The 26,970-nt window shown below is 39.9% G+C and overlaps 1 protein-coding gene and 1 non-coding gene across 4 annotated transcripts in view; both read left to right on the top strand.

The window, feature by feature from the left end:
* The window catches only part of ANKRD45 (ankyrin repeat domain 45), a 69,027-nt gene that overhangs the window by 7,472 nt on the left and 34,585 nt on the right, over window positions 1–26,970 (top strand). The window contains exons 1-3 of one of the 3 annotated variants that reach the window (XM_012444630.2): window positions 11,643–11,652; window positions 23,203–23,539; window positions 25,755–25,922. In XM_012444630.2, coding sequence (XP_012300053.1) covers window positions 23,218–23,539; window positions 25,755–25,922 — 490 coding nt within the window. In that variant the 5' untranslated portion in view covers window positions 11,643–11,652; window positions 23,203–23,217. Of the gene's footprint in view, window positions 1–11,642; window positions 11,653–13,206; window positions 13,261–23,202; window positions 23,540–25,754; window positions 25,923–26,970 lie in introns of those variants that run through there. The other 2 variants (XM_012444634.2, XM_012444631.2) reach the window with 2 other exon arrangements.
* LOC135272385 (small nucleolar RNA U13) lies at window positions 22,190–22,293 on the top strand. The gene has a single exon (XR_010340540.1). It is a non-coding gene; the product is annotated as a small nucleolar RNA U13 (small nucleolar RNA).

Raw genomic sequence — 26,970 nt, 5'->3', positions numbered from 1 at the left:
AATTGCTTATTGTAAAAGGTATCTTGACAGTGACTTTTACTTTCTTCCGTACTATATTTATAATTCATAGTATAGGTATAAAAATGTTACTAAAAATGCTGCTAACCAAAGGCTGATTTTAAAACTCCTGTGGAGGATAAGAGCAGTCCCTCCTATTTTTGTGATTCTGTGATTCACTCCTCAACCCACTGCAATCTGGTCTGTGCTTCTGCTACTCTGTTTCTTTTTCACGTGGAGAAGTTCAGTGTGAATCAACCCTTTTTATTTATGTCAAGACCTAGAGAAAATTGGAGGTTTCTGCAGTCACTAAATGTTTTTAATAAATCTCTTAAAATATAAAAAAAAGAGGCCGGGCGCGGTGGCTCAAGCCTGTAATCCCAGCACTTTGGGAGGCCGAGGCGGGTGGATCATGAGGTCAAGAGATCGAGACCATCCTGGTCAACATGGTGAAACCCCGTCTCTAGTAATACAAAAAAAAATTAGCTGGGCATGGTGGCGCGTGCCTGTAATCCCAGCTACTCAGGAGGCTGAGGCAGGAGAATTGCCTGAACCCAGGAGGCGGAGGTTGCGATGAGCCGAGATCGCGCCATTGCACTCCAGCCTGGGTAACATGAGCGAAACTCCGTCTCAAAAAAAAAAAATAAATAAAAGAAATGTGTATGTGGTAAACTTGGCATTTGCAGTAATTACAGTTTTTCTGCCACCTGAGTAAGACTATGCCCTTTGGGAGCCTGAATTTATAGTTGAAAAGACATGAAAAGACACATAAAATAGATTTTACTTAGACTGGGTATGTGAAAGGAAATTATCTTCGGCCCCCAAATCACTAAGCTAAAGGGAAAAGTCAAGATGGGAACTGCTTAGGGCAAACCTGCCTCTCATTCTTTTCAAAGTCACCCTCTACTCATTGAGATAAATGTATATCTGATTGCCTCCTATAGAGAGACTAATCAGAAACTTAAAATAATGCAACAATTTGTCTCTCATCTACCTATGACCTGGAAACCCCCTCCCTGCTTCGAGTTGTCCCACCTTTCCAGACCGAACCAATGTTCATCTTACATATATGTTGATTGATGTCTCGTGTCTCCCTAAAATGTGTAAAACCAAACTGTGCTCTGACCACCCTGGGCACATGCAGTCGGGACCTCCTGAGGCTGTGTCACAGTGTGGGTCTTCAACCTTGGCAAAATAAACTTTCTAAATTAACTGAGACCTGTCTTAGATTTTTGGGGTTCACAGGTGTGAGGTAGTGACAACAGCCAAACAATTCTTCAGGGGTTGCTGAGCTTACCTTATAGTTCAATCAAAAATTATATCTTGTTTTCCATGTATAAAATACAGTGGTTGGACCTAAGGTTAAGTGGTAGGCAAGACCACAGGGCCCATTGTTTGTGGAAATTACATTCTTCTTCTTTTTTTTTTTGAAGCAGGGTCTCAATCTGTTACCCAGGCTGGAGTGCAGTAGCGCAATCACAGCTCACTGTTGCCTTCACCTCCTGGGCTCAAGTGATCCTCTCTGTTACAGTAGGTGGCTAGCCAGGCATGCGTGAGGCGGGAGAGGGCTCCCCCTGCACCTTACCAGGAATGTCAGGCAACCATCAGGTGATGGTCAGGCAGCTGTCATGCTCCCTCTCTAATATAATAATTGGTTGCAACGAGCACCAGGGAAAGGCAGTTTTCCAATAGATAAAACACCTGAAACTGGTGTAGCTTCTCAATAAGATCTCAGGAATTGAGTGAGTGGGGTCCAGCATGTGCATTAAAGGGCAAAATGGCAGTGTTTAACTGGTATAACCTTCCGGGGGCATTCCACCAGAATGGGAAGAATGCCTCAAGTGAGCATGTGTACAACTCCAGTAAAGCCACTCTGCACGCTCCCCTCCCAAGCACTAGCAGGCAATTGCACATGCTGACAACCCACCCCAAGGGAAGAATCAGGGGAGAAGGAATGCAAGACCCCAGAAGTATGCCAGCAAATAAAACGCTAAGTCAAAAGGTCAAACACTGGGACCACAGGCATGTTCTATGATGCCCAGCTATTTTTTTTTTTTTTTTTTTTGTAGAGATGAGGTCTCACTGTGTAGCTCAGGCTGGTCTTGAACTCCTGGGCTCAAGTGATCCTCTCACCTTGGCCTCCCAAAGTGCTGGGATTAGAGACATGAGCCACCACACTTAGTGAATTTTTATTCTTGAGGAGACAGTATAAAATTGAACCACGAATTACACAATTAGTTGTTCAATTACAATTGGGGTAATTGAAAGTGATCTACTGGGTGCTAAGAAAACATCTAGTAGAGTGGCTTATGCCTGTAATCCCAGCTCTTTGGGAGACTGAGGCAGAAGGATTGCTTGAGCCCAGGAGTTTAAAACCAGCTTGGGCAACATAGGGAGACTTTGTCTCTACAAACAAATTAAAAATTAGCTGATGGCCGGGCGCGGTGGCTCACGCCTGTAATCCCAGCACTTTGGGAGGCCGAGGTGGGTGGATCATGAGGTCAAGAGATCGAGACCATCCTGGTCAACATGGTGAAATCCCGTCTCTACTAATATAAAAAATTAGCTGGGCATGGTGGCGCGTGCCTGTAATCCCAGCTACTCAGGAGGCTGAGGCAGGAGAATTGCCTGAACCCAGGAGGCGGAGGTTACGGTGAGCCGAGATCGCGCCATTGCACTCCAGCCTGGGTAACAAGAGCGAAACTCCGTCTCAAAAAAAAAAAAAAGAAAAAAAGAAAAAAAAAAGAAAAAAAAAAGAAAGAAAACATCTAGTAGGGTGCCCAGATATGGTCTAGAGGGTAACAAAAAGTGTGGTGTGCAGCCTTTAAGGTGGCCCGAAGTCTTCTCTGCCTCTTGGTGTTCATGCCCTCATGTAATCCCCTCCTTTGAGTGTGAACTGAACCTAGTGACTAACAAATGGCATATAGCAAAGGTGATGGAATGGTGCTTCTAAGATTAGGTTACAAAAGGACTGTGGTTTCTATCTCAGATGTTGTCTCTCCCTGGCTTTCTTTGAGGGAAGTCAGCTACCATGTTGTGAACTGCCCTGTGGAGAGAGCCTTGGTCAAGGAACTGAGAGGCTTCTGGCCATCAGCAAGGAACTGAAGGTCTCAGTCCAAGAGCCCACAAAGAGCTGAATCCTGCCTTTAGCAATGTGAATAAGCTTGGTAGTGAATCTTCTCCCAGTTGAGCCTCTAGATAAAACTTCGGACAGCCTGACTAAAACCTCATGAATTGGAAGGGAAGGAGGAATGTTCCAGGGAAAGACACTAAATCCAGAGAGGCAAGGACAGGTTGGTCAGCGTGCACTGGGGAGAGTGGCATGACACAAAGCTGGTGAAATTGGAGAGTATTTTGGAAAGTTCAGGAAGAGAGCAAGAAGAATGAGCACAAATAAGACAATGACCAAGAATTTTCCTAGTTTTCTTGATGCGGCTACAAAATTCTAGGGTGTTACTGGGTGGTACAGCAGAGAGCACTATGATGGGAGCCAGAAGACCAGGGTCCCAGTGCTAACCCTGTGATCTCAAGCCATCACTTGGTCATTTTGGTTCTCAGTTTTCTCATCTATTAGGTGGAATCTAAATCCTTTACAATATCTCAGTCAAGAGTTATTAGTTACATGAAACCTATAGGGGGAAAACTATAAAACATTCCTGAAATAAGCAGAAGTAGATTTGAGCAGACAGAAAGTCATTCCATGTTATTGCATGAGTTGACTCAATTTCATAAAGACAACAGTACCCCATAATTTATAAACTTAATACAATCCAGTGTCTTTGTTTGTTTGTGCTTCTATAGCAAAATACCTTAGAATAGGTAATTTACAAAGACCAGAATTTATTTTCCTATAGTTCTGGAGGCTGGGAGGCGCCAGATCTAGGCACTAGCTTTGTCAGTGTCTAACAGAGGTTGCTGTGTGCTTCCAAGGTGTTGTCCTGCTGCTGCCTCCTGTGGAGGAGACGAATGCTGTTTCCACACATGGCAGAAAGGTAAGAGAATGTTCCTTCAAACCTGAGCCATAAGGGAGCTAATCGCATTTGTGAGGGTGGAGCCTTCATGCTTCATTACCTCCCCAAAACCATACATATTAATGTCACATTTAGGATTCTATTTCAACATGAAATTTGTAGAGGATACCATCCATTAGTCAAACCATAGCACCAAGTAAAATCAACATCAGAGGTTTTACAGAACTAGATACGTTGATTATAAAGTTAATATGGAAGAAAAGACAAATGAGAATAATCAGAAATACACTAAAAATAAAAACAGCTGAGAGGAGGGTTAACCCTAAGAGATATCATTAAAACATGTTCTAAAACCTCTATAATTAAAACTGTGGTTTGGGCATGTAGACAGATAAACGCAGCAGGATAAGAAATCCAGAAATAGACCTTCGAACATATGGAAATTTAATATGTGATCTCAGATCAGTGGGGCAATAGGGACTGTTTAATAAATGATGCTGATACAACCATGGAAACATATGAAATTGGATTTCTTTATATAATCAGTTAGACTTCACTGTAGTCTCAACAAAGTCCTCTGAAGACCCTATGGGAAGATCTGAGCCTGGGATGGTCCTTTGTATTTGCTACAAGTTGGAGTAAGAAGTCTGGTTCTTTATACCCCACACCAATCAAATGTATTTGAAATCTTAAGGTAATAATGAAAGTGTGAAAATAATATAAGAAAATATGGGTGAATTTCTTTAAAGTGGAGAGGTTGGGCGTGGTGGTTCATGTAATCCCAGCACTTTGGGAGGCCAAGATGAGCAGATCACCTGAGGTCAGGAGTTTGAGACCAGCCTGGCCAACATTGTGAAACCCCCATCTCTATTAAAAACACAAAAATTAGCTGTGCGTGATGGCAGGTGCCTGTAATCCCAGCTACTTGGGAGGTTGAGACATGAGAATTACTTGAACCTGGGAGGCAGAGGTTGCAGTGAGCTGAGATCGCTCCACTATGCTCCAGCCTGGATGACAGAGACTTGGTCTCAAAAAATAAAAATAAAAAAGAAACAAGGAAGATCTCTTAATGGCATACTCTTCAGGCATATTGTTAAGTAATGAAAACCAAGTGAATGGTGTTAATAGCATGCTAACTTTGATTAAGAAAGGGGTAGAAATATAATGTGAGTGTATATAAGTGTATATGTATTTATTTATAGTTTAAAATTTTACATATATACATTTATAAATAAATTGAACAATAAATGGAGAGTTAATAAAAGTAGTTTTCTATAGGGGAAAGGAGAGATGAGGGTAGAAAGGTTAGGGATGGCAGCCAGATTTTGAAAGTATTGAGCTTTATATTTTTATTTATTAAATGTTCTTCATAATTTAAAAAAAATCACTTAAGCAAAATCTTTCTTTCTCCTTCCTTCCTTCCTTCCTTCCTTCCTTCCTTCCTTCCTTCCTTCCTTCTTTCTTTCTTTCAATCTCACTTTGTCACCTAGGCTAAAGTGCAATGGTGGAAACATGGCTCACTGCAGCCTCAATCTCCTGGGGTCAAGTGATTCTCCTGCTTTTGCCCCACAAATAGCTGGGAATACAGGCTCATGCCACCACGCCTGCCCAATTTTTGTATTTTTTTTTCTGTAGAGACAGTTTCACGAAGTTGCCCAGGCTGGTCTCGAACTCGTGAGCTCAAGCGATCCACCCGCTTAGGCTCCCAAAGTGCTGGAATTACAGGTGTGAGCCCCACGCCTGGCCCTCTATTTTTATTTAAATAAAATTTTATTACTTACTTAATATTTATATTTATTTTAATAAAATTAAAGGCATTTATTTTAATATATTTTTTGAACAAAATTTAATCAAAATAGAAAAAAGCAATCCCTAAATATTGAAGAATAAGTGGACGTAACTACGTCAAGTTGGTGGCACATAGTTAATGCTGTAATGTACCACCCAGACATCCTTCAGGAATGAGGAGCGCAATCCACCAGATGCTAGAAGTGCTGCTGACAGAGAGAGCTCTGCTGTCAGCCCTCCCTGGCTGGGACAGTCTGCATTCAATCACTGGTCAATGCAGGGATATGAAGGCACAGCTCTGTTGCCCCTACTTGAGATAACGCTGAAGGATCATCCCAGCATCAGAGCTTCCCAGAGGGGCTGCAGAGGCCTTTGTTGAGACTACAGTACAGCCCAACTTTTCCCTCTGCCCTGTTTCTCTGCCTTTCTTTTCACAGGTATTGATCTCAAAAACACTCTTTAATAAATATCCTGCATACTAAACTCCTTCTCAGAATATGCTTTCTGAGGAGTCCAACTGCAACAATTGGTGTCAGGAGTGGTGTAAGAAAGCAGTCACTATAATGGGAATTTGGTGTTGGACCACCTGCTTCCAGGTTAGCAATGAGAATATCAACACTTCTGGTAGAAAGATAGTCTTTGGGACAATTAAAGTGCAATTGTTAAAACTTTCACTGCTGATGCAGAGAAAGCCTTTGACAAAATTCAACAGCCTTTATGCTAAAAACTCTCAATAAACTAGGTATTGATGGAACATATCTCAAAATAATAAAAGCTATTTATGACAAACCCACAGCGAATATCATACTGAATGGGCAAAAACTGGAAGCATTCCCTTTGAAAACTTGTGCTAGACAAGGATGCCCTCTCTCACCACTCCTATTCAATATAGTTTTGGAAGTTCTAGCCAGAGCAATCAGGCAAGAAAAACAAATAAAGGGTATTCAATTAGGAAAGGAGGAAGTAATATTGTCTCTATTTGAAGATGACATGGTTGTATATTTAGAAGACCCCATCGTCTCAGCCCAAATTCTCCTTAAGCTGATAAGCAACTTCAGCAAAGTCTCAGGATACAAAATCAGTGTGCAAAAATCACAAGCATTCCTATACACCAATAACAGATTTAAAGAGAGCCAAATCAAGAACAAACTGCTATTCACAATTGCTACAAATAGAATAAAATACCTAGGAATACAACTATCAAAGGACGTAAAGGACCTTTTCAAGGAGAACTACAAACCACTGCTCAAGGAAATAAGAAAGGACACAAACAGATGGAAAAACATCCCATGCTCATGGTTAGGAAGAATCAATATTGTGAAAGTGGCCATACTGCCCAAAGTAATTTATAGATTCAATGCTATCCCCATCAAACTACCATTGACCTTCTTCACAGAACTGGAAAAAAACACCTTAAACTCCACATGAAACCAAAAAGAACCCGCATAGCAAAGACAATCCTAAGCAAAAAGAACAAAGTGGGAGGCATCACACTACCTGACTTCAAATGATACAACAAGGCTACAGTAATAAAAACAGCATGGTACTGGTACCAAAACAGAGATATAGACCAATAGAAAAGAACAAAGCCCTCAGAAGTAACACCACACATCTACAACCATCTTATCTTTGACAAACCGGACAAAAACAAGCAATGGGGAAAGGATTCCCTGTCTAATAAATGGTGTTGGGAAAACTGGCTAGCCATGTGCAGAAAGCTGAAACTGGACCCCTTCTTTGCCCCTTACACTAAAATTAACTCCAGACGGATTAAAGATTTAAACCTAAGACCTAACACCATAAAAACTCTAGACAAAAACCTAGGCAATACCATTTAGGACACAGGCATAGGCAAGGGCTTCATGACTAAAATACCAAAAGCAATGGCAAAAAAAGCCAAAATAGACAAATGGGATCTAATTAAACTTAAGAGCTTCTGCACAGCAAAAGAAACCACCATTAGAGTGAACTGGCAACCAACGGAATGGGAAAAAATTTTTGCAAGCTACCCATCTGACAAGGGGCTAATATCCAGAATCTACAAAGAACTAAAACAAATATACAAGAAAGAAACAACCCCATCAAAAAGTGGCCAAAAGATATGAACAGACACTTTTTAAAAGAAGACATATATGAGGCCAAAAAACATATGAAAAAATGCTCATCATCACTGGTCATTAGAGAAATGCAAATCAAAACCTCATTGAGATACAATCTCACACCAGTTAGAATGGCGATCATTAAAAAATCTGAAGACAACAGATGCTGGAGAGGATGTGGAGAAATAGGAACACTTTTATACTGTTGGTGGGAGTGTAAACTAGTTCAACCATTGGTGGAAGACAGTGTGGCGATTCCTCAAGGACCTAGAAATAGAAATTCCATTTGACCCAGCAATCCCATTACTGGGTATATATCCAAGGGATTATAAATCATTCTATTATAAGGACACATGCACACGAATGTTCGTTGCAGCACAGTTTACAATAGCAAAGACTTGGAATCAACCCAAATGCCCATCGACGATAGACTGGGCAGGGAAAATGTGGCACATATACACCATGGAATATTATGCAGCCATCAAAAACGATGAGTTCGCATCCTTTGTAGGGACATGGATGAACCTGGAAACCATCATTCTCAGCAAACTGACACAAGAACACAAAATCAAACAGCGCATGTTCTCTCTCGTAGGTGGGTGTTGAACAATGAGAACACATGGACAAGGAGAGGGGAGCACCACACACTGGTGTCTGTGGGGGGGAACTAGGGGAGGGACGGGGGGTGGGGGGTTGGGGAAGGGTAACATGGGGAGAAATGTCAGATATAGGTGATGGGGAGGAAGACAGCAAACCACATTGCCACGTATGCACCTATGCAACAATCCTGCATGTTCTTCACATGTACCCCAAAACCTAAAACGCAATAAAATACATATTTTAAAAAAGCAATAAATTGAATACTATTCAAAAAATTTTTTTATGTGATCAAGTTGTTTATAATTAAAGGGAAATTATAATGGTCTTTCTAGAGATTGGGTTCGATATAAAAAACACATACACTAACGAGTTGATTTGAACAGTAAAATTTTCTTAAGGGATTGGTTTACTCTTAATAAATTATAAAAGATTCTATTTTTTTTTAAAACTCAAAGTTCAACTTTTATTGCATCTTGCCATTTTTGTTTTTTTCTCCCTCTTTAAAAGGTTGAAATAATAAAGCTCTCTTTCAACTCATTTTCAGCTCATATATGTTTTTTTCCCCAGAGTTCTGTTTTTTGTGGCCTGAAAGGTCTAAAGGAAATGTTTTCTTCCAACATAATATTCTGTACACTGCAGAAGGTCTTTTCTTTTGCCTTTTGGTAACTGGCCTACTAGATTTTATGTTTAATAAAAAAATTCCTATGCCATTGTTATTGTTTTGGTTTGCTTAGGAAAAAAACTGATACTAATTGTTTTTTTTTTTTTTTTGAGACAGAGTCTTGCTCTATCTCCAGGCTGGAGTGCAGTGGTGCTATCCCGGCTCACTGCAACTTCCGTTTTCTGGTTTCAAGCAATTCTCCTGCTTCAGCCTCCCGAGTAGCTGGGGCTACAGGCACACACCACCATGCCCAGCTAAGTTTTTGTACTTTTAGTAGAGACGGGGTTTCACTATGTTGGCCAGGATGGTCTCCATCTCTTGACCTCGTGATCTGCCCTCCTCGGCCTCCCAAAGTGCTGGGATTACAGGCGTGAGCCACCGCGCCAGGCCTTTTTAAAAAAAGAATTAAGGTTATTACATCTGGGTATCTTTCTGTATGTGCTTTTAAAGTACTTGTAACATTAAGTTACAGGGCTTTGACTCCTGGGTCAAAAATGGACACAATGTCCTGCTAAAGGTGATCCACATGCTTCGGCTTCCCAAAGTGCTGGGATTACAGACATGAGCCGCTGCGCCCGGCCTGAATTCTAGTTTTTCTTGGCTACAAGCCTGCAAAATAATGTTTTCAATTTTTTCCCTTATTTTTTCCCCATTTTTCCTAATTTAGAGTCACTGAAAACTAAGCTATACTTTTGTAAAGCCCTGCAAACTGAAGCTAAACAACTTAAACTTCAGAGGAAAATAACACCAACCTATTTACATACATAAGCCACTTTCATGCCTGCCTACTAATAGACGGACTTCACAGCAACATGGTCTTTATTGATTTTCCAGGATTGTTCTTCTGTTTGTTGCTGCTTTTCTTCCTCCCCGCCCATTTTCTCTTCATAGGACATAAGACTCCACAGCCTTCTAAAAATGAACTTTCCTAATAACTTGGGTTTTACCCGTCTAGGAATAAACCATCCTAGCCATGAGAGATCAGACAAAACCTGAGACCGGAGACTCATATTCTTTTAATATGCTTTGTCCAAAAGATTTTAAGAAAGAAAAGGGGGGCAAGTTCGGGCAGCTACAGACGTGACAAGCCGCGCACTACAGACATCTGGGAAGAGTGATAAGACTCACAGAAGTCAGAGGGGAGGGAGAAAAAGGGTAGGGAGTGGGATGGCTAATCCATAAATGGAAAGAAAGTTTCGCCATTGGGAAATCAAAACTTAAAGTGGAGAAGGGGACAAGATGTAACCTTTAAAGGGGATAATAAAACTTAGGTAACATTGGGGAAGATTGTAACCCTATAGTACTCAGCCTGTGAGGAACCAGGGCAGAGACTCGCACACTAGGTGACAAACTGCTTGTTGAAACTGCACCGGGTGTACCCGCTCACCAGACACCTGATCTTGCAAGACCGTTATTAAAAAGTCTCACTTTTGCTGTCCTTCATGCCTCTAGGTCCATTCTTTGGGTTTGGACAGGTGAGTGTGTTTCTCACATCACTTAACTCCTGAGATCTTACGAGATCTTACAGGGAAGCGGCTGCTAACCAGTTTCAGGTGTTTTCTATCTATTGGGAGCGTGCCTCTTCCTGGCACTGGCTGCAACCAATTATTACTTTAGAGAGACAGTTAACAACTGTTCATCACCTGATGGTTGCCTGACATTCCTGGTGGGGGAGAGAGGAGCCTGCTCTGCTCATGCCTGGCAACCTACCTACTGTAACAATGGTGAAGTTTTGCTTGGGCCTTAGGTCAAATATTCATTTCAAAACTAGGCTATTCAAACTTCAGCACAAATGTTGAGAGCCCTCTAAAACATTTACCTACTCCTTAATGGATTGGTGGTAGAAACAGTAAAGAAATGAATATTTTCCTTCACACTTGCCTTCAGCAAAAAAATTCCCTGTCTTCACTGTGTGATGCATGTGAACATTTACATAATTACTAGGTATGCCTGGCCCTTCTCTGTTGGTTTCTTTCCAACCCCTTGTCCTTCCAACTCCATCGCTTCCCCTCTTTTAAAATTGTGTTTTGCATCTTGAATTTCTGAATCAAAAGGGATATAGTCTCCAAGTTTCTTCTGCTCCCACAGTAGTTGGCACTTAGGTCGCCTGAAACGCTCCTTGTCGGTGAAAATGACCATAAACCATGGGAGAAATATATCCAATAACTAGAAAATTAAGCAAGGGGTTATTAATACAATCTTTTGTAATTTTTAGAATGCAACCTCGTATTTCCAAAAAATTCTTTCATTTAAACGTCAAAGACAAGGCAACAGCCCATATGCACAACTTATTTTTAAACTGTAAAACAAATACCGCTTTACAGAAAATTTACGAAACAAAGAAAAAACCGACACGCCACCCAGAGACTGAAATGATCTAGATTAATTCCTGGCTGTTTTTCCCTTCTCTCTTCCCGCGTCTTTGCCACCAAGAACAACCTTCGCGCGCTGCCGGAACCGCGGCGCAGGGGGAGGCGCTGCCTCGCGCGCGGTGCGCCGTTGCCATGGTAGCTGCGGAGGCTGGGACCCGGGTGTGGTGAGTCTAGGGTCCTGGCGCCTTGGACCGCGGTGGGCACTCGGGGAGGGGTGCGAAGGGGTAGACGGACATCTTCCCTCCAGGCTGCTCGGGCAGGGCTTCAATCACAGCGTCCTCAGACTCTGCTTCTGTCCAGAGCTTTGTGCACCGGTCCCCTACCCCGCGGGCAGCCGCGAGGGATGGCAGAAGGTCCCCAGGGAATTCAGGCCGAAGAGCAAACTCTGGTGTCCTGAAGTGTCCGATGCCCCCTCGCGGGACCTCATGGATCACCTGGCGGCGCTGCCACTTTCTGCATCCTGTTTCTCAGGCCTTCCCTTTGTTTAACCCTATGTGCCCAGGGCTGCCCTTGGGGTCTTTCTCTTTGAGCTGGGACTTAAAATCCTTAAAGGACTACTTTTTTTTTTTTTTTTTTGAAGAAAAAAAATCAGATGGCTTAAAAGGCACGTAAGGATCTACTCCTCTGTCACAACTTCAGGCAGCGTCGCCTGCCTCCTTGCCCTTTGTTTATGCTCTTCCCGTTACCAGGACTGTCCTTTCTTCTCCCTTTTAAGACTCCTACTCTTCAATATGGAGGTTTCACCTCTTCTTGGAAACCTTTCTGAGACCGCCTCCCGGAATTGAAAGTAGATGTCCGCCGTCTTTACTCTCAAAGCACTCTTTGCCTGCCTCCATTGTATCCCTGCTCTCACTCTGTCACTGCTGATTTACTTGTGTCTTCCTTACTAAACTGTGAGAGCCTATGGGATAGGGGCTGTGTGATCTGTGTGATTTTCTATTGTGCCTCAAAAGCATTCACATTTTATAGTTAAAAAGAAAAGTTTATAAATTTATTTTTCTACACTTATTTAGTAAGGCAGACCAGGTGCTGTCCTCATTTCAGAAAAGCCTCTTAATTAGTAACAGAATCAAGACTAAGGCAATGCCATTCTGCCTTCATAGTTCCAGCCTTCCCTCTTCCCTTCCGTGCTCATATTCTCTGTGAAACTTAGTTATATGTAGCAGGGTTATAATTTTGATGTATGTTATTACTTTTGTGGGAAAAGAAAATGTAATTTATTTTTGTATGTGACCGACCTAGTTCCTTTCGTGAGCATTCATTTATTGGTTATTAGGAAAGAATCTAAATGCCCAATTGATTTTAAAATTTAGCTTGATCTAGAATTGATTTCTTTGGCTAGTGTTTCTCTTACATACAAATGTTTCGGTTCTCAGGTATCCTCTTGGATTCTTTCCTTGAGATGGTGCCCTGGCTATGTGGATGCATGTGGATGGCTCATGGAATCAGTTATGGGGATGAGTCAGGGTCCCTTTGCTTTCCCTTGGCTCTGGGGTGATGTTCTGGTATACCAGGTGCTCTTGGTTCTAACCTTTGGTTTATATACCTTGTGAACAGGTTTTTCCTGGTTTAATCAGGACTGAGTAGAGCTCCCCGGCTCACTCAGTTGCACTGAGTTCCTGCTGTGACTTCCCTTCAGCCCTGACTGGAGTGACTTGCTCTACAGCCGTCCCTCCCTGCAAAACCTCCTTGCCCTGCTATAGCAACTGTCTTCACTGTATGATTCCCTGTCTTCACTGTGTGATGCACGTGAACATTTATATAATTACTAGGTATGCCTGGCCCTTCCCTGCTGGTTTCTTTCAAGCCCCTTGTCCCTCCACCTCCATCGCTTCCCCCCTTTTTAAAGTTGTGTTTTGCATCTCGAATTTCTGAATCAAGAGGGATATAGTCTCCTAGTTTCTTCTGCTTCTGTGGTTGTAGAAGGCAAGTAGTAGGGGCAAGCCCCCAGCAAGCCTTCCCTATTTCTAGGTCTCATGGATATCCTAAGGCAGTGCCCTCAGACTTTATTGTCTCAGGACTCCATTTCACTCTTAAAAAACGATCCTGAACAGGGTGTGATGGCTCACGCTTGTAATCCAAGCACTTTGGAGGCCAAGGCGGGCGGATCACCTGAGGTTGGGAGTTCAAGACCAGCCTGACAAACATGGTGAAACCCGGTCTTAAATTAAAAAAAAAAAATTAAAAAAAAAAAAAAAGAAAAGAAAAAAATGATCCCAAACAGCTTTCCTTTGTGTGAGTTATATCTATCAATATAGTTGTAAGAATTAGAAATTAAACTGAGGATTTTGAAAATGTTTATTAATTCCTTAAAAAATAGCAAACTCCCATGTTAACATAAATTATATATTTCTCATAAAAATAATTATTTTCTAAAACAAAAGAATTAGTGAGAAAGTGACATTGTTTTACATTTCCGCAAATGTCTTTAATTTCTGGCTTAATGGGAGACAGATTCTTATGTCTGCTTCTACAGTCAGTCTGTTGCAATATGTTGTTTTGAAATATGTAAAGAAAATTCCTCCTTACATAGATATATAGTTGGAAAAGGGAAGAGTATTTTAATAGCTTTTTCAGATAATTGTGCATATTTTTGTGACTGCACCAAAACTCTACAAGTGGTAGTTTCTTTTTTTTTTTTTTTTTGGAGGCAAAATCTTACTCTGTTGCCCAGGCTGAAGTGCAGTGGCGTGCTATCGGCTCACTGCAACCTCTGCCACTCAGATTTAATTAATTCTCCTGCCTAGGTCTCCTCAATAGCTAGGATTACAGGTGCCTGCCACCACGCCTGGCTTATTTTTGTATTTTTAGTAGAGACAGGGTTTCACCATGTTGGCCAGGCTGGTCTCAAACTCCTGACCTCAGGTGATCCACCTGCCTTGGCCTCCCAAAGTGCTGGGATTACAGGTGTGAGTCACTGTGCCTGGCCTACGAGTGCTAGTTTCTTAAAGGCTAGTAGCAATGTGGGATCTGAAGCCATGTCAATGAACTTTTCATACTGTGTTACCTTAAAATCTATTTGTCTGTCTTATACTTTGGATCTTTTACCCATGTTTGATAATGGAAAATGGCGGGGGAAGGAAGCTGATTTTGTAAAGGAGAAAAGCAGTCATTAGCAAAATGTTGGTTCATTTATGTTTCATGCTGTAATATTTTTAAAAGCCTACTTTCATTAATGTCACCTTGGATCTTATCATAAAAGTATTGGGAAGCTGTTGGCTAACACATGACCAATATGAGTTTTCTAAAATGCAAATTGTAGCTGGGCATGGTGGCTCACACTTGTAACCTCAGCATTTTGGGAGACTGAGGTGGGAGGATTGCTAGAGGTTAGGAGTTTGAGACCAGTGTGGGCAACATAGCTAGACCTCCTGTCTCTACAATAAAATTAAAAAATTAGCCTTGTGTGATGGCACGCATCTATAGTCAAGCTACTCAGAAAGCTGAGTTGGGAGGATTGCTTGAGTCTGGGAGCTCAGGCTGTAGTGAGCCGTGATGGCACCGCTGCACTTCAGCTTGAGTGACAGAGTGAGACTGTGTCTCAAAAAAAAAAATTAAAATGCTAATTGTATTAGAGATCTTCAGAGAAACAGAATCAATATAATATATATAGTCCTCTGTATCTATGGATTAAACCAACCCTGGATCTAAAATATTTGGAAAAAACATGGAGGGTTGTGTCTGTACTAAACATATATAGACTTTTTTTTCTTGTTATTATTCCCTAAGCAATACAGTATAACAACTATTTACATTGTAGTTGGTATTATAACTAATCTAGATTTGACATATATGGGATGATGTGTGTAGGTTATATGCAAATACTACACCACTTTATATAGGGCACTTGAGCATCCATGGATTTTGGTATCTACGGGGGTAGAGAGTTCCAGAATCAATCCCCCCATGGATACTGAGGGACATCTGTATATATGAATAAACATAGAATAATTTATTACAAGGAATTGGCTCATGTGATTATGGAGGCTGAGAAATTTCAAGATCTGCCTTTAGCAAGCTGGAGATCCAGGAGAGCCATTGGTATAGTTCCAATCTGAGTCCGAGGGCCTGAGAAACAGGAAAGCTGGTAGTATAAGTTCTAGTCCCAGCCCGAGCCTGAAGGCAGATGTCCAGCTTGAAAACAGGCAGAGAGAGTGAATTCTCCCTTACTCAATCTTTTGTTGTATTCAGGCCTAGTTATTTTTCATAAACTATGTTTTTTTTCTTTTTGTTAGCAGATAATGTGTTTAAGATGAATTAATACATACTTTTTTTTTTTTTTTTTTTTGAAGATGGGGTCTTGCTCTGTCACCCAGGCTGGAGTGCAATGGCATGATCATGGCTCACTGCAGCCTCTGCCTCCTGGGCTCAAGCAATTTTCTCACCTTAACCTTCCAAGTAGCTGGGACCACAGGCGTGTGCCACCATGCTCAGCTAATTTTTTTTTTTTTTTTTTTTTTGTATTATTTGTAGAGATGGGATTTTGGCATGTTGCCCAGGCTGGTTTTGAACTCCTGAACTCAAATGATCCATTCACCTCAGTCCTCCAAAGTGCTGGGATTACAGATGTGAGCCACTGTACCCGGCCTCAGTTTTAATTTCTAATATAAATATTAATAGATATAACCTACATAAACAAAAATTATTTGGGGTTCTCAATTTTTAAGACTGTAAAGAGCCCTGAAATCAAAGAATTTGAGAACCACTGCTCTCATTATGTTGGTTCTGGGTTGATGTTGGAAATTAAGCTCCATTCAAGGGTATAACAAGAATAGCTATGAGTATTCTGGCCCAAATTATAGTTCAAGATTTGATCTAGTTTGTCTCTAAATCTCTGGATTAACCTGGAATCAGACTGATCTCTAGATGTGTAATAATGTGTTGGTAATCAAGTGTCTCATGGTAGTAGCGTAGAAAAATAGTTTATTCCTGCATAGGAATAAACTATGGAATGTTCAAAAAAAAAAAGAAAAGCTGGGCCTGGTGGCATGGGCCTGTAGTCCTAGCTAGTTGGGAGGTGAAGGCAGGAGGATTGTGAGCCCAGCTACTTGGGATCCAGGGCAGGAGAATAGCTTGAGTCCAGGAGTTGTAGACCAGCCTGTGCGATAGAGCAAGACCTGGGTTTTTTAAAAAAAACAAACAAACAAACAAAAAAAAGAAAATAAATAGTAGTATCATCTTTTCCTTGCTTCATGGTTGATTTTGTGTGAGGATTGATGATCACCTAATAATGATGATGGTAGCTCTATTTATTAAATGTTCTCCATGTGCTTGGCATGTACATCATCTAATTTATTTTAACTCTTAGAACCATCATAGACTAGGCTCTAGTGTCATTCCTGCAAGAGAGTAGGTAAATTGTAGCTACTAAATTATGCAGCTAATAAATTGTAGGATTGGATTGTGAACCCAAGTCTCTCTGACTCTAAAACCCATTGCTATTGGCTACAAAAGAAAGCACTGGGAATTGCAAGCTTGACTTTAAGAGTTACTGAATATATACAACTTGTTAAGAATTGTGGTAAGTCTGAAAGTAACACAAAGAAATGTAAAGCTTGATTCCTGCCCCAGCAAGTTTACAACCTAATTGGATAGATGTCTTGGATACTTGAAGCAATCAGAAAATAATATCATATTTGATAGGTCGTATCGTATAGACTATACATAATGGCCTTTGGAGTTCAGAATATTGAGAGGGCAGTGTACACTCAAGAGAGGAATAAGAAAAGTTTTAGGAAGAAAGTGGGTTTATAGCTTGACCTAAATAGAATTTGGATAGTTGGAATGTAGGAGATATAAAGCTATTCTAGGTCTCATAGCAGGAATACCTATGAAACAAAAATAGGACTTTCTCAGTATCTTCAAGGTCTCATGGCTGGGTCCCTGCTGTGCCAGTGAAAGGCATTCCAAACACATCCGGCCTCTATTCTCCAAGGTTTGAATATGGATATCTTTAGCAGAAGTGTTCCAAAAGATCACAACTACTATTAATAGAGTGACAAAATTATTGTCTAATAATAGTGGACACTTTTGAGAGTGAAAGTAGATGCTATTAAAAATTATACCAGGAAAACAGATATAACAGGAACTGTCCTGCATACATTGGGACATATGTCACCCAAGCTATTAACCATAAACACAAGCTGTTTAACTTCTGTTAGAGTCCTTCTTGATTTCCTGGTATAGTCTCCATAGTGCTTATTTAGACTCATGCTTTTACACACTATGGGTTGCATCCCATTTAGTGGGTCATGTGGTCAATTTAGTAGGTGGCACCCAGTCTTAAAGAAATAGAATGGGACAAAAACAGTGATATGTTACCTGTAGTAAAAAGAAATATTGCTTTGTTTTTAAAAGACATATATATGTACAAATATAGCCATATATGCAATGTATCCAGGATAAAATTGTCCATTATTACCAATCAATAAATTATGTAATCACTCTATTGATAGAAGTTACATATATTTACATATAAAATTAAAATGAAATGTCATAAACTAATATATTATGTATTATAACAGAAATAATTTATACAAGATAATAAAATAATATATATGTATTTGAAGAGAACAACCACCTCATGGTCTAAATTATCCTTGCAAGCTCCAGCCATTACGCTTGAAATCCAGTGAGAAGGAATTAAATATTCCTGGAATTTAAAATCTATACATCTGCTTACATCATATTGCTTACTATTTGGACATGTGGCCACACCATATTATAAGAGAGACTGGAAAATAGTCTTATTCCAGCATAAAGATTAGTTTTAAAAAAGCCTTGTTAAAAGAAAAGAGGGTGGGGTTCTATTCCAAAAGAAAAGAAGTTGAGATTTTGGGGAAGACAACTAGTAATAATTGGGAAATGAAAATGAGGAAACAGAGGGGCCGGGCGCAGTGGCTCACGCCTGTAATCCCAGCACTTTGGGAGGCCAAGCGGGTGGATCACCAGGTCAAGAGATCGAGACCATCCTGGTCAACATGGTGAAACCCCGTCTCTACTAAAAATACAGAAAATTAGCTGGGCATGGTGGCTCTTGCCTGTAATCCCAGCTACTCAGGAGGCTGAGGCAGGAGAATTGCCTGAACCCGGGAGGCGGAGGTTGCGGTGAGCCAAGATTGTGCCATTGCACTCCAGCCTGGGTAACAAGAGCGAAACTCCATCTCCAGAAAAAAAGAAAAGAAAATGAGGAAACCAAGGAACTGTGGAGGATCAGACCACAAGAACCACAACATGTTCTCATAGCAGGAAGTTTGGTCAGCATACTGTTTCTGTACTTGTGATGAATACCCTTCACCTAGCCTCATTTCCTTGTGTCCCTTGTTAAAGAGTCAGACTCATGGGATGGAGCCCCTGGTTGGCTGAGCTTAAATAATGTGCCTGCCCCCAGGCTTGTGCTGAGAGGGAAAAAGAAGAATCTTGCTTCTTTGTCTTCTGTTGTAGGAAGTTAGCTGTATCTTTTATTAGAATTCTCTGAAATTGAGATAGGAGTGCTTTAAAGAAGTCGTGTGTGTGTGTGTGTGTGTGTGTGTGTGTGTGGTGGGGAGTTGGATGTCAGACACTGAAGAATTAAGTTTCCACTATAATTCTTCTGTAAATTAAAGAGTTGAACTAAACCATCTCAAATATAGGCGTGGAACCAATCTTATAGTTGAGTCATGGTTGATTAGATAACTCAACTCCCATTTCCAACCCCTGTCTGCCTTGCTAGGCTCTATCATAGAGGCTGGAAAAATCAAGAAACTTTTTTTTTTTCTCTCTCCTGTCCTTTTTTTTTTTTGAGATGGAGTCTTGCTCTGTCACCCAGGCTGGAGTACAGTGGTGCAATCTCCGCTCACTGCAGCCTCTGTCCCCCACGTTCTAGTGATTCTTCTGCCTCAGCCTCCTGGTAGCTGGGATTATAGGCACATGCCACCACGTCTGGCTAATTTTTGTATTTTTAGTAGAGACAGGATTTCACCATGTTGGCAAGGCTGGTCTCGAACTCCTGACCTCAGGTGATCCACCGGCCTTGGCCTCCCAAAGTCCGGGGATTACAGGGGTGAGCCACCGCACCTGGCCTTTTCTCTCCTCTTAAAGAAGGGGTAGCCACACGACATTGCACAGTCTGGCCTTTGAGATATAACTGGAAGTTTGCTGGGACTTGTTAGGAAAGATTTTTATTTTGCTTTCCCCTTAAGAGGGATTGGAGGGATTGATATCACTCTAGAGGATTCCCCATTCTTCCTGCCATCAATTAAGATGAGATTCCAGGAGTTATAACATGAGGTAAGAGTTGTGAAGATGAAAGTCTTAACACTAAGTATGCTGGAATAGAGTGATAGAAAGAGATTGGATCTTTACTTTTAAGCTGCTGAACCATCTCCATCTTTAAATTTCTCATTATGTGTGAAAAGAATCTCCTGCTTTTAATTAGTCAGTCTTATTTGGCTTTTCTATTATTTCTATGTCAAAGAATCCCTAACAGCTTATAATAGAGAAGATTCTAATATTCTACCAATTTAAAATGCATATCACAATGATCTTTCACTGTTAGCCTATTTATTTTCTTTACTTCACTGTGGAACTAAATGACAATTTCCTTTCAGTATTCTTTAGGACTGTTGTTTCTTTCTTTTTTTTTCATCAGCAACTGCATCTGCAGGGACTGTTGTTTCTTAAGAGCAGGGTCAGAAAACTCTGGCCTGTAGACCACCACCTGTTTTGTAAATAATGTTTCTTTAAACACAGCCACACCCATTCATTTGTGTATTGTCTATGACTACTTTCATGCAAAAACTGCAGAGTTGAGTAGTTAGAATAGAGGCAGTAGGGCCCACAAGCCTAAAATATTTGCTGTCTGGCCTTTTACCCCTGCTTTGGAATGAATGTTCCATTTTCCTGTGGCCTTCATAGTCTTTGTCATTCTCTGCAGTCCTACTTCAGTATCACCTTGATTTTTCTTTTTGAAGTTTTTTCTCTTCACTTCCCTGTTATTTCTTATCACTTCACCATGTTTATTTCCTTTGAAACACAACAATCTAAAATTATCACATTTGTTTTCTTTTTTATTGCCTGTGCCCAATCAGAATATAAGCTTCATGATAGGAAGGATCTTTTCTACCTTGTTGAATCCTCAGGACCTAGCATAGTGCCCGGCATAGAGGAAGGAATACAATAAACACTGAATTATATGAGTGAATAATTAAAGCCCTAATTCATGCTAATTCAGACTTCTGCAATAACTGTCTAATTGATTTTTCTTTTTTGCCTCGAGTGTCTTATTCCTCTAATCTATGTCACCCAGGCTTGTCAGATCAATCTCCTTGAAACCTACATAGTTCCTAGCACTAAAACCTTCAGCTAACTGTCCTTAATTGCTCCCCACTCCACCAGTTACTACAGAATCAAGTTCAGACTTACTGATGCAATCCCAGCCTCTTTTTAAGAGCAGACTTCTTGCTTATTTTGAATGGCCTATAGTTAACCAAATTGGCCAACATACTCATTCCCAAAAATACCTGTGATCTTTGCTTTGGTGCTTTAACTTAGTTATTCCATCTGGAATTTCCTTCCCTCTGATTTCTGAATGACAAAGTCTTGCCCATTCTTGATGGCTCAACTTAAATGTTAATATTCTTTACTAAAAATATGATTCCCTTTGTTACATTTTCTGCATCTTTTCTTCTCCCACTACTCTCCACCCCTGGTAAACATTATCTTGAATCTTGTGTTCAATCTTGCTTTTTATCTTTTTTTTTTTTCTGTACAGTGTTATTGCATCTACTTGTATTCCTAAAAAGTCTGTTTAATTGCTTTTCAGTTGACAAAAATATATCTTGATATATATATATATACACACACACACACACAATCTTTTGGGTTTACATTTTTCATATAATATATTGGTAAGATTCATTTATATTGTTCTGTGTCTTATTATTTCTGTGAGACAAATTAGCCCCAAGCTTGGTAGGTTAAAAACAACACTCATTCATTATCTCCCAGTTTCTCTGGTCAGGAATCCAGGCACAAGTTAGCTGGATTCTCTATTTCAGGATTTCTCATGAGACTATAATCAAGGTGCTGCCTGAGGCCATAGTCACCTCAAGGTTAACTGGGCCAGATCTACTTCCAAGCTCACTCAGTGGTTGCTGGCAGAATTAAGTTCCTCATGGAATTGGATTAAGAGCCTTGATTCTTACTGGCTGTTGGACAGAGAGCACCCTCAGCTCCTTGAAAGGGAGCCTTCTCCATCACAGCACATGAGAAGAGCCAGGGAGAGAATATCAGCAAGACAAAAATCACAGCCTACATTATAACTGAATTGCAGAATTTACATCCCATCACTCTTGCTGTATTCTCTTCATTAGAAGCCAGTCACTGGGTCCAGCCCACCCTCAAGGTGAGGAAATTACACAAAGGTATGAATACCAAGAGGCAGGGGTGGGACATTGGGAGCCTTGTCAGAAGCTGCCTACCATTTGGTATAGCACTGTAATTTATTTCTTGTAACAGTTATATACCATTTTATGTGAGTGTACCAGTTAGGCTTCTCTTCTTGGACTTCTGTTTTCCCTTCTGGGTTTTTTGCTGTTGTGAACAGTGATGCCACACGTATTTTTGTACGTCTGAAGGGACTATGGTACTCTTCTCTGCATCTTTCCCGGTTTAATATTGTGTTTTGACAGACTGAAGTACTATCAAGACATCCTTAGTTAGATCCTTTTGTAGTTCATAAGTGTGATTATTGGGTTTTCACGCTCATGTGTGAGATGTACTTCCTTTAAACCTTGTTACAACATGGGCACGTTACCTGTCTGATGTGCAAAAAAAAAAAAAAAGACATCCTTGAATAATTTTATTTGGAATTAATCTTCTCCCTTCTGAACTCCCATAGCATTTAAACCTTGTTACAACATGGGCACGTTACCTGTCTGATGTGCGAAAGAAAAAAAAGACATCCTTGAATGATTTTATCTGGAATTAATCTTCTCCCTTCTGAACTCCCATAGCATTTAAATCTTGTTACAACATGGGCACGTTACCTGTCTGATGTGCAAAAGAAAAAAAAGACATCCTTGAATGATTTTATCTGGAATTAATCTTCTCCCTTCTGAACTCCCATAGCATTTCTTTTGTTATGGTATTTACTACTTGTCACCTCTTATTACACTTATTTTGTGCATGTCATATTTTTTTTCTTGAAATAGTAACTTGCTGAGAGTAGGAAATAAATTTGATTCTGGTTTTTGTAGTTTACAGAGTGCTTTCAGTATATGCTACTGAGTGCATGAATTCTGTTTAAATGTTGGTGCCTAATTTTTAAAGTCTTCATAATCTGGCTCTAATAACCCAATTATATTTCTCACTTCTGTCATACAGGGACTCTTATTTAGGCAGGTGGGTCTCTTAGACATTCTTTTTCAATCTTTTCCTAATAAATTTAGATCACATTGATTCTTTCTTCTCTTGTTTCTATTGAATTTACTATTTATTTCACACATTGAGCATTTTAACATATACTTAGGCTGTGTTGTGTGTACCTACTCATAATAGGTACACAATAAACTTTATTGATGGAATTACTAAAGTATCTTATTTTATAGTTATTTTCAACTCGTTAAGTATTTTTATACTATCTATATTGTCAGTTGACTGAGCAAATAAATAAACAAACACTGATATATTTGAGTAGGTTTTTATCACTTTTTTTTTTTTTTTTTTGGTCATAGGTATTTTTGGAGTTAATGGAGTCAGAAGGACCTCCTGAGTCAGAGAGCTCAGAATTTTTCTCACAACAACAAGAAGAAGATGAAGAAGCCCAAGAACCAGAGGAAAGAGTCCCCAGGAACCCCCTTTTACAGCCTGCTCTCACAGGGGATGTAGAGGGTTTGCAGAAGATTTTTGAGGATCCAGAGAATCCTCATCACGAACAGGCCATGCAGCTTCTCTTAGAAGAAGACATTGTTGGGAGAAATTTGTTGTACGCAGCTTGCATGGCTGGGCAAAGTGATGTGATTAGAGCTTTGGCGAAATACGGTGTGAATCTGAATGAAAAAACCACCAGAGGTATTTTATCTTTTTTCTCTCATTACTTATGACTACCTAAAGATGCCATGTAATATCTTTAAGGTTAGATATATTTGATGTGCTTGTTTTATACTTTACATATATGTATATATACATCTATATGAGTGTATGTATGTGTATACATGTAAATGCATCAATGTTGATATTACATAGTATAATATTTTAGAAAATAGACTTCACTGTTTATTAGTTGTGTGATTTGGTAAGTTACCTGATCTTTTTGTGTATCTGTTTTTCCATCTGCAAAATGGGGATAATAACTGTATTTTCCTTATAGGGTATAATGAGAATTAAATAGTATAAAATAAATATTTTAGTGCTTGGTATGTAGTAAATTGGCATATAGTAAATGTGTAATAATTTGCTGTTATCTCTTTCCATTGAAGATGTATTAATTTTTAGCAATCATCTAATTAGCGTTTTAAATTCAGTAATTTTTTTTTCAGATTGCAAATATAATACGTGGTCATGGTAGAAAATTAAAAAAAAAAGATCATCAGCATGACCTTCAGCAAAGACAGGATATACAGTCTATTCATGCTCGCATGGAACATTTAAAAAATATTGGTATATTTTGAGTCTTAACAAGTATCAAAGAATCTGTAGCATACAGTCTTTGATCAGTGACTACAACAAAATAAAATTAGAAAATAGTAACAAAAAGATAACAAAACTGAAAGCAAGAACACATTTTATTTATTATTTATTTTTATTTTCATTTTTTGAGACAGGGTCTCACTCTGTTGCCCAGTCTGGAATGCAATGGCATGATATCGGCTCACTGCAACCTCCACTTCCCAAGTTTAAGCGATTCTTACACCTTAGTCTCCCTAGTGGCTCGGACTATGGTGTGGGTCCCCATGCCTGGCTAATTTTTGTATTTTTTGGTAGAGACAGGGTTTTGCCATGTTGGCCGGGTTGGTCTCTAACTCCTGACCTCCCACTGGGAGTGGCCTCCCAAAGTGTTGGGATTACAGGCATGAGCCACCATGCCTGGCTAAGAACACACTTTAAATCATCTATTGGTCACAGAAGATATGATGGAAATTATGAAATGTTTAAGTGACAACAGGATCACTATATGTCCGAACCTATGGGATACAACTAAAATTAAAATTCTAGTATAATGCATATGTTAGAATATAAGAAACACAAAATTAGTAAGCAAAGCATTTGACTCAACAAGTTAGAAAAACAACAACTGAGTAACCAAAGAAAGTAAGCGCGGTGGCTCACACCTGTAATCCAAGCACTTTGCGAGGCTGAGGTGGGCAGATTACCTGCAGTCAGAAGTTTGAGGCCAGCCTGGCCAACAGGGTGAAACCCTGTCTCTACTAAAAATACAAAAATTAGCCGGGTGTGGTGGCACATGCCTGTAATCCCAGCTACTTGGGAGGCTGAGGCAGGAGAATTCCTGGAGCCCCGGAGACAAAGGTTTCAGTGAGCTGTGATTGTGCCACACTGTACTCCAGCCTGGCCAACAGAGTGAGACTCTGTCTCCAAAAAAAAAAAAAAAAAAAAAAAAGGTAAGTAAAAGAAAAATAATGGAATAAATTAATGACATTGAAAATAAAGAAATAGGCTGCTGGAGGCCAGGTGCAAAGGCTTATGCCTATAATCTCAGCACTTTGGGAGGCCAAGGTAGGAGGATTGCTTGAGGTCAGAAGTTCAAGACCAGCCTGGGTAACATAATAAGACCCTGTTTCTGGAAAAAAAAAAAAAAAAAAAAAAAAGGAAAGAAAGAAAGAGAATAGATGGAAAGGAAAGATTGACAATACCTAGATTGCATTCAGTGAAAATGACAGTTGAAAAACATTTGATTTGATATATATATATATATATAGTTGTTTTGTTGTTTTTTTTTGAGGCAGTCTTGTTCTGTCACCCAGTGGAACAAATGTTGGCTCACCACAACCTCCACCTCCTGGGTTCAGCCTCCCAAGTAGCTGCGATTATAGGTGTGTACCACCAGGCCCGGCTAATTTTTGTATTTTTTAGTAGAGAGGGGGTTTTGTCATGTTGGCCAGGCTGGTCTCAAGCTCCTGACCCCAGGTGATCCTACCACCTTGGCCTCCCAAAGTGCTGGGATTATAGGCGTGAGCCACTGCATTTGGCCATTAGGATCTTCCACTACATAAATTAGCCTAAAACAATGTAATCTGTTTGATCTCACCGTCTTCATTCCATTTGTTAGGATACACACTCTTACACTGTGCTGCAGCCTGGGGTCGTTTGGAAACTTTGAAAGCACTAGTAGAACTGGATGTTGATATAGAAGCTTTGAACTTCCGGGAAGAACGGGCTCGAGATGTTGCTGCTAAATATTCCCAGACTGAGTGTGTTGAATTCCTGGACTGGGCAGGTAAGGAAGCTCACAAGGGGTTAGCAAACTGACTGACGTGATGAGTTTTTCTCCTATGAGTTATAGGCTATGCCACCTTTTTTCACAGTGTTTTATTTGTGGATACAACCACAGTCACAGTTAGGAATAATAAATGAAAATTTTCCCTTTTTCTTTGTTTTGCTATTGGCCCTAACCATTGTATTTATTAGGAACTGTACATATTGGAAGCTTGTTGATTTACCAACTTCTGTCTCACCAATAATTTATATAAGAAATTTCTCACCAATAATTTTCTGTGAGAAAATAATTTCTATAAGAAGATTATTGAATGTTCAATATATATGTTCAAAGCCATTTTCCAAGAGTCAGGCAAAGTGGATTGTTCCTTAAATGTTTAAAAAATGGCATAATTTGAGTAATATATTTGATTTCTCAAATATAAAAAGGTTATAACAATAATTTTAGAAAGATTTATTTAGGCTAAATTAATTTATAGTGCTAATAGTCAGAATAATAGCTACCCTTAGGCATGGGGAAACTTCTGGGATGTAATGTTCTTTTTCTTAACCTGGTTGATGGGTATGTTTCTTTGAAAATTCATTGAGCTGTACACATAATTTTTGCACTTTTCTGTTTGTAAGTTATACTTCAATAAAAAGTTCAAAAACAGTACTATTTTGACTTTTGCTAATATTTTACACATATACTTCCCACAGCCCTGTAAAATATAGCTTAAAGAGATTTCAGAAGATGTACTTTTGTACAAGCATTTATTGAATTCCCATTGTGAGCATAGTATTGCTGTAGATATAATTGGTTGTTCCTGCCCTCTGGATACTTGTTAGGTGGGAGATGGTAAGTTATGGACACATTCGACAATTATAGAAAAATATCAGAAAGACTGTGATTAAAGGTTAAAACTGGCAGAACAGGTATTCTGTGCTACAGGGTAGTGAAAGAATAGGAAGTCAGAGCATGTCGGGCTTGAGCTGGGCCTTGAAGAATGGATGGGATTTGAATGTGCAATAGAAGGGGAAAGGGCATGAGCACAATCTTAGAGCTGTGA

Source organism: Aotus nancymaae, unplaced genomic scaffold (assembly GCF_030222135.1).
Source record: "Aotus nancymaae isolate 86718 unplaced genomic scaffold, 86718_ANA_hifiasm-v0.15.2.pri h1tg000108l, whole genome shotgun sequence".
NCBI classification, from domain to species: Eukaryota; Metazoa; Chordata; class Mammalia; order Primates; family Aotidae; genus Aotus; species Aotus nancymaae.
Note: the sequence above shows the minus strand (reverse complement) of the source record. Positions and strands in the feature narration are given on the sequence as shown.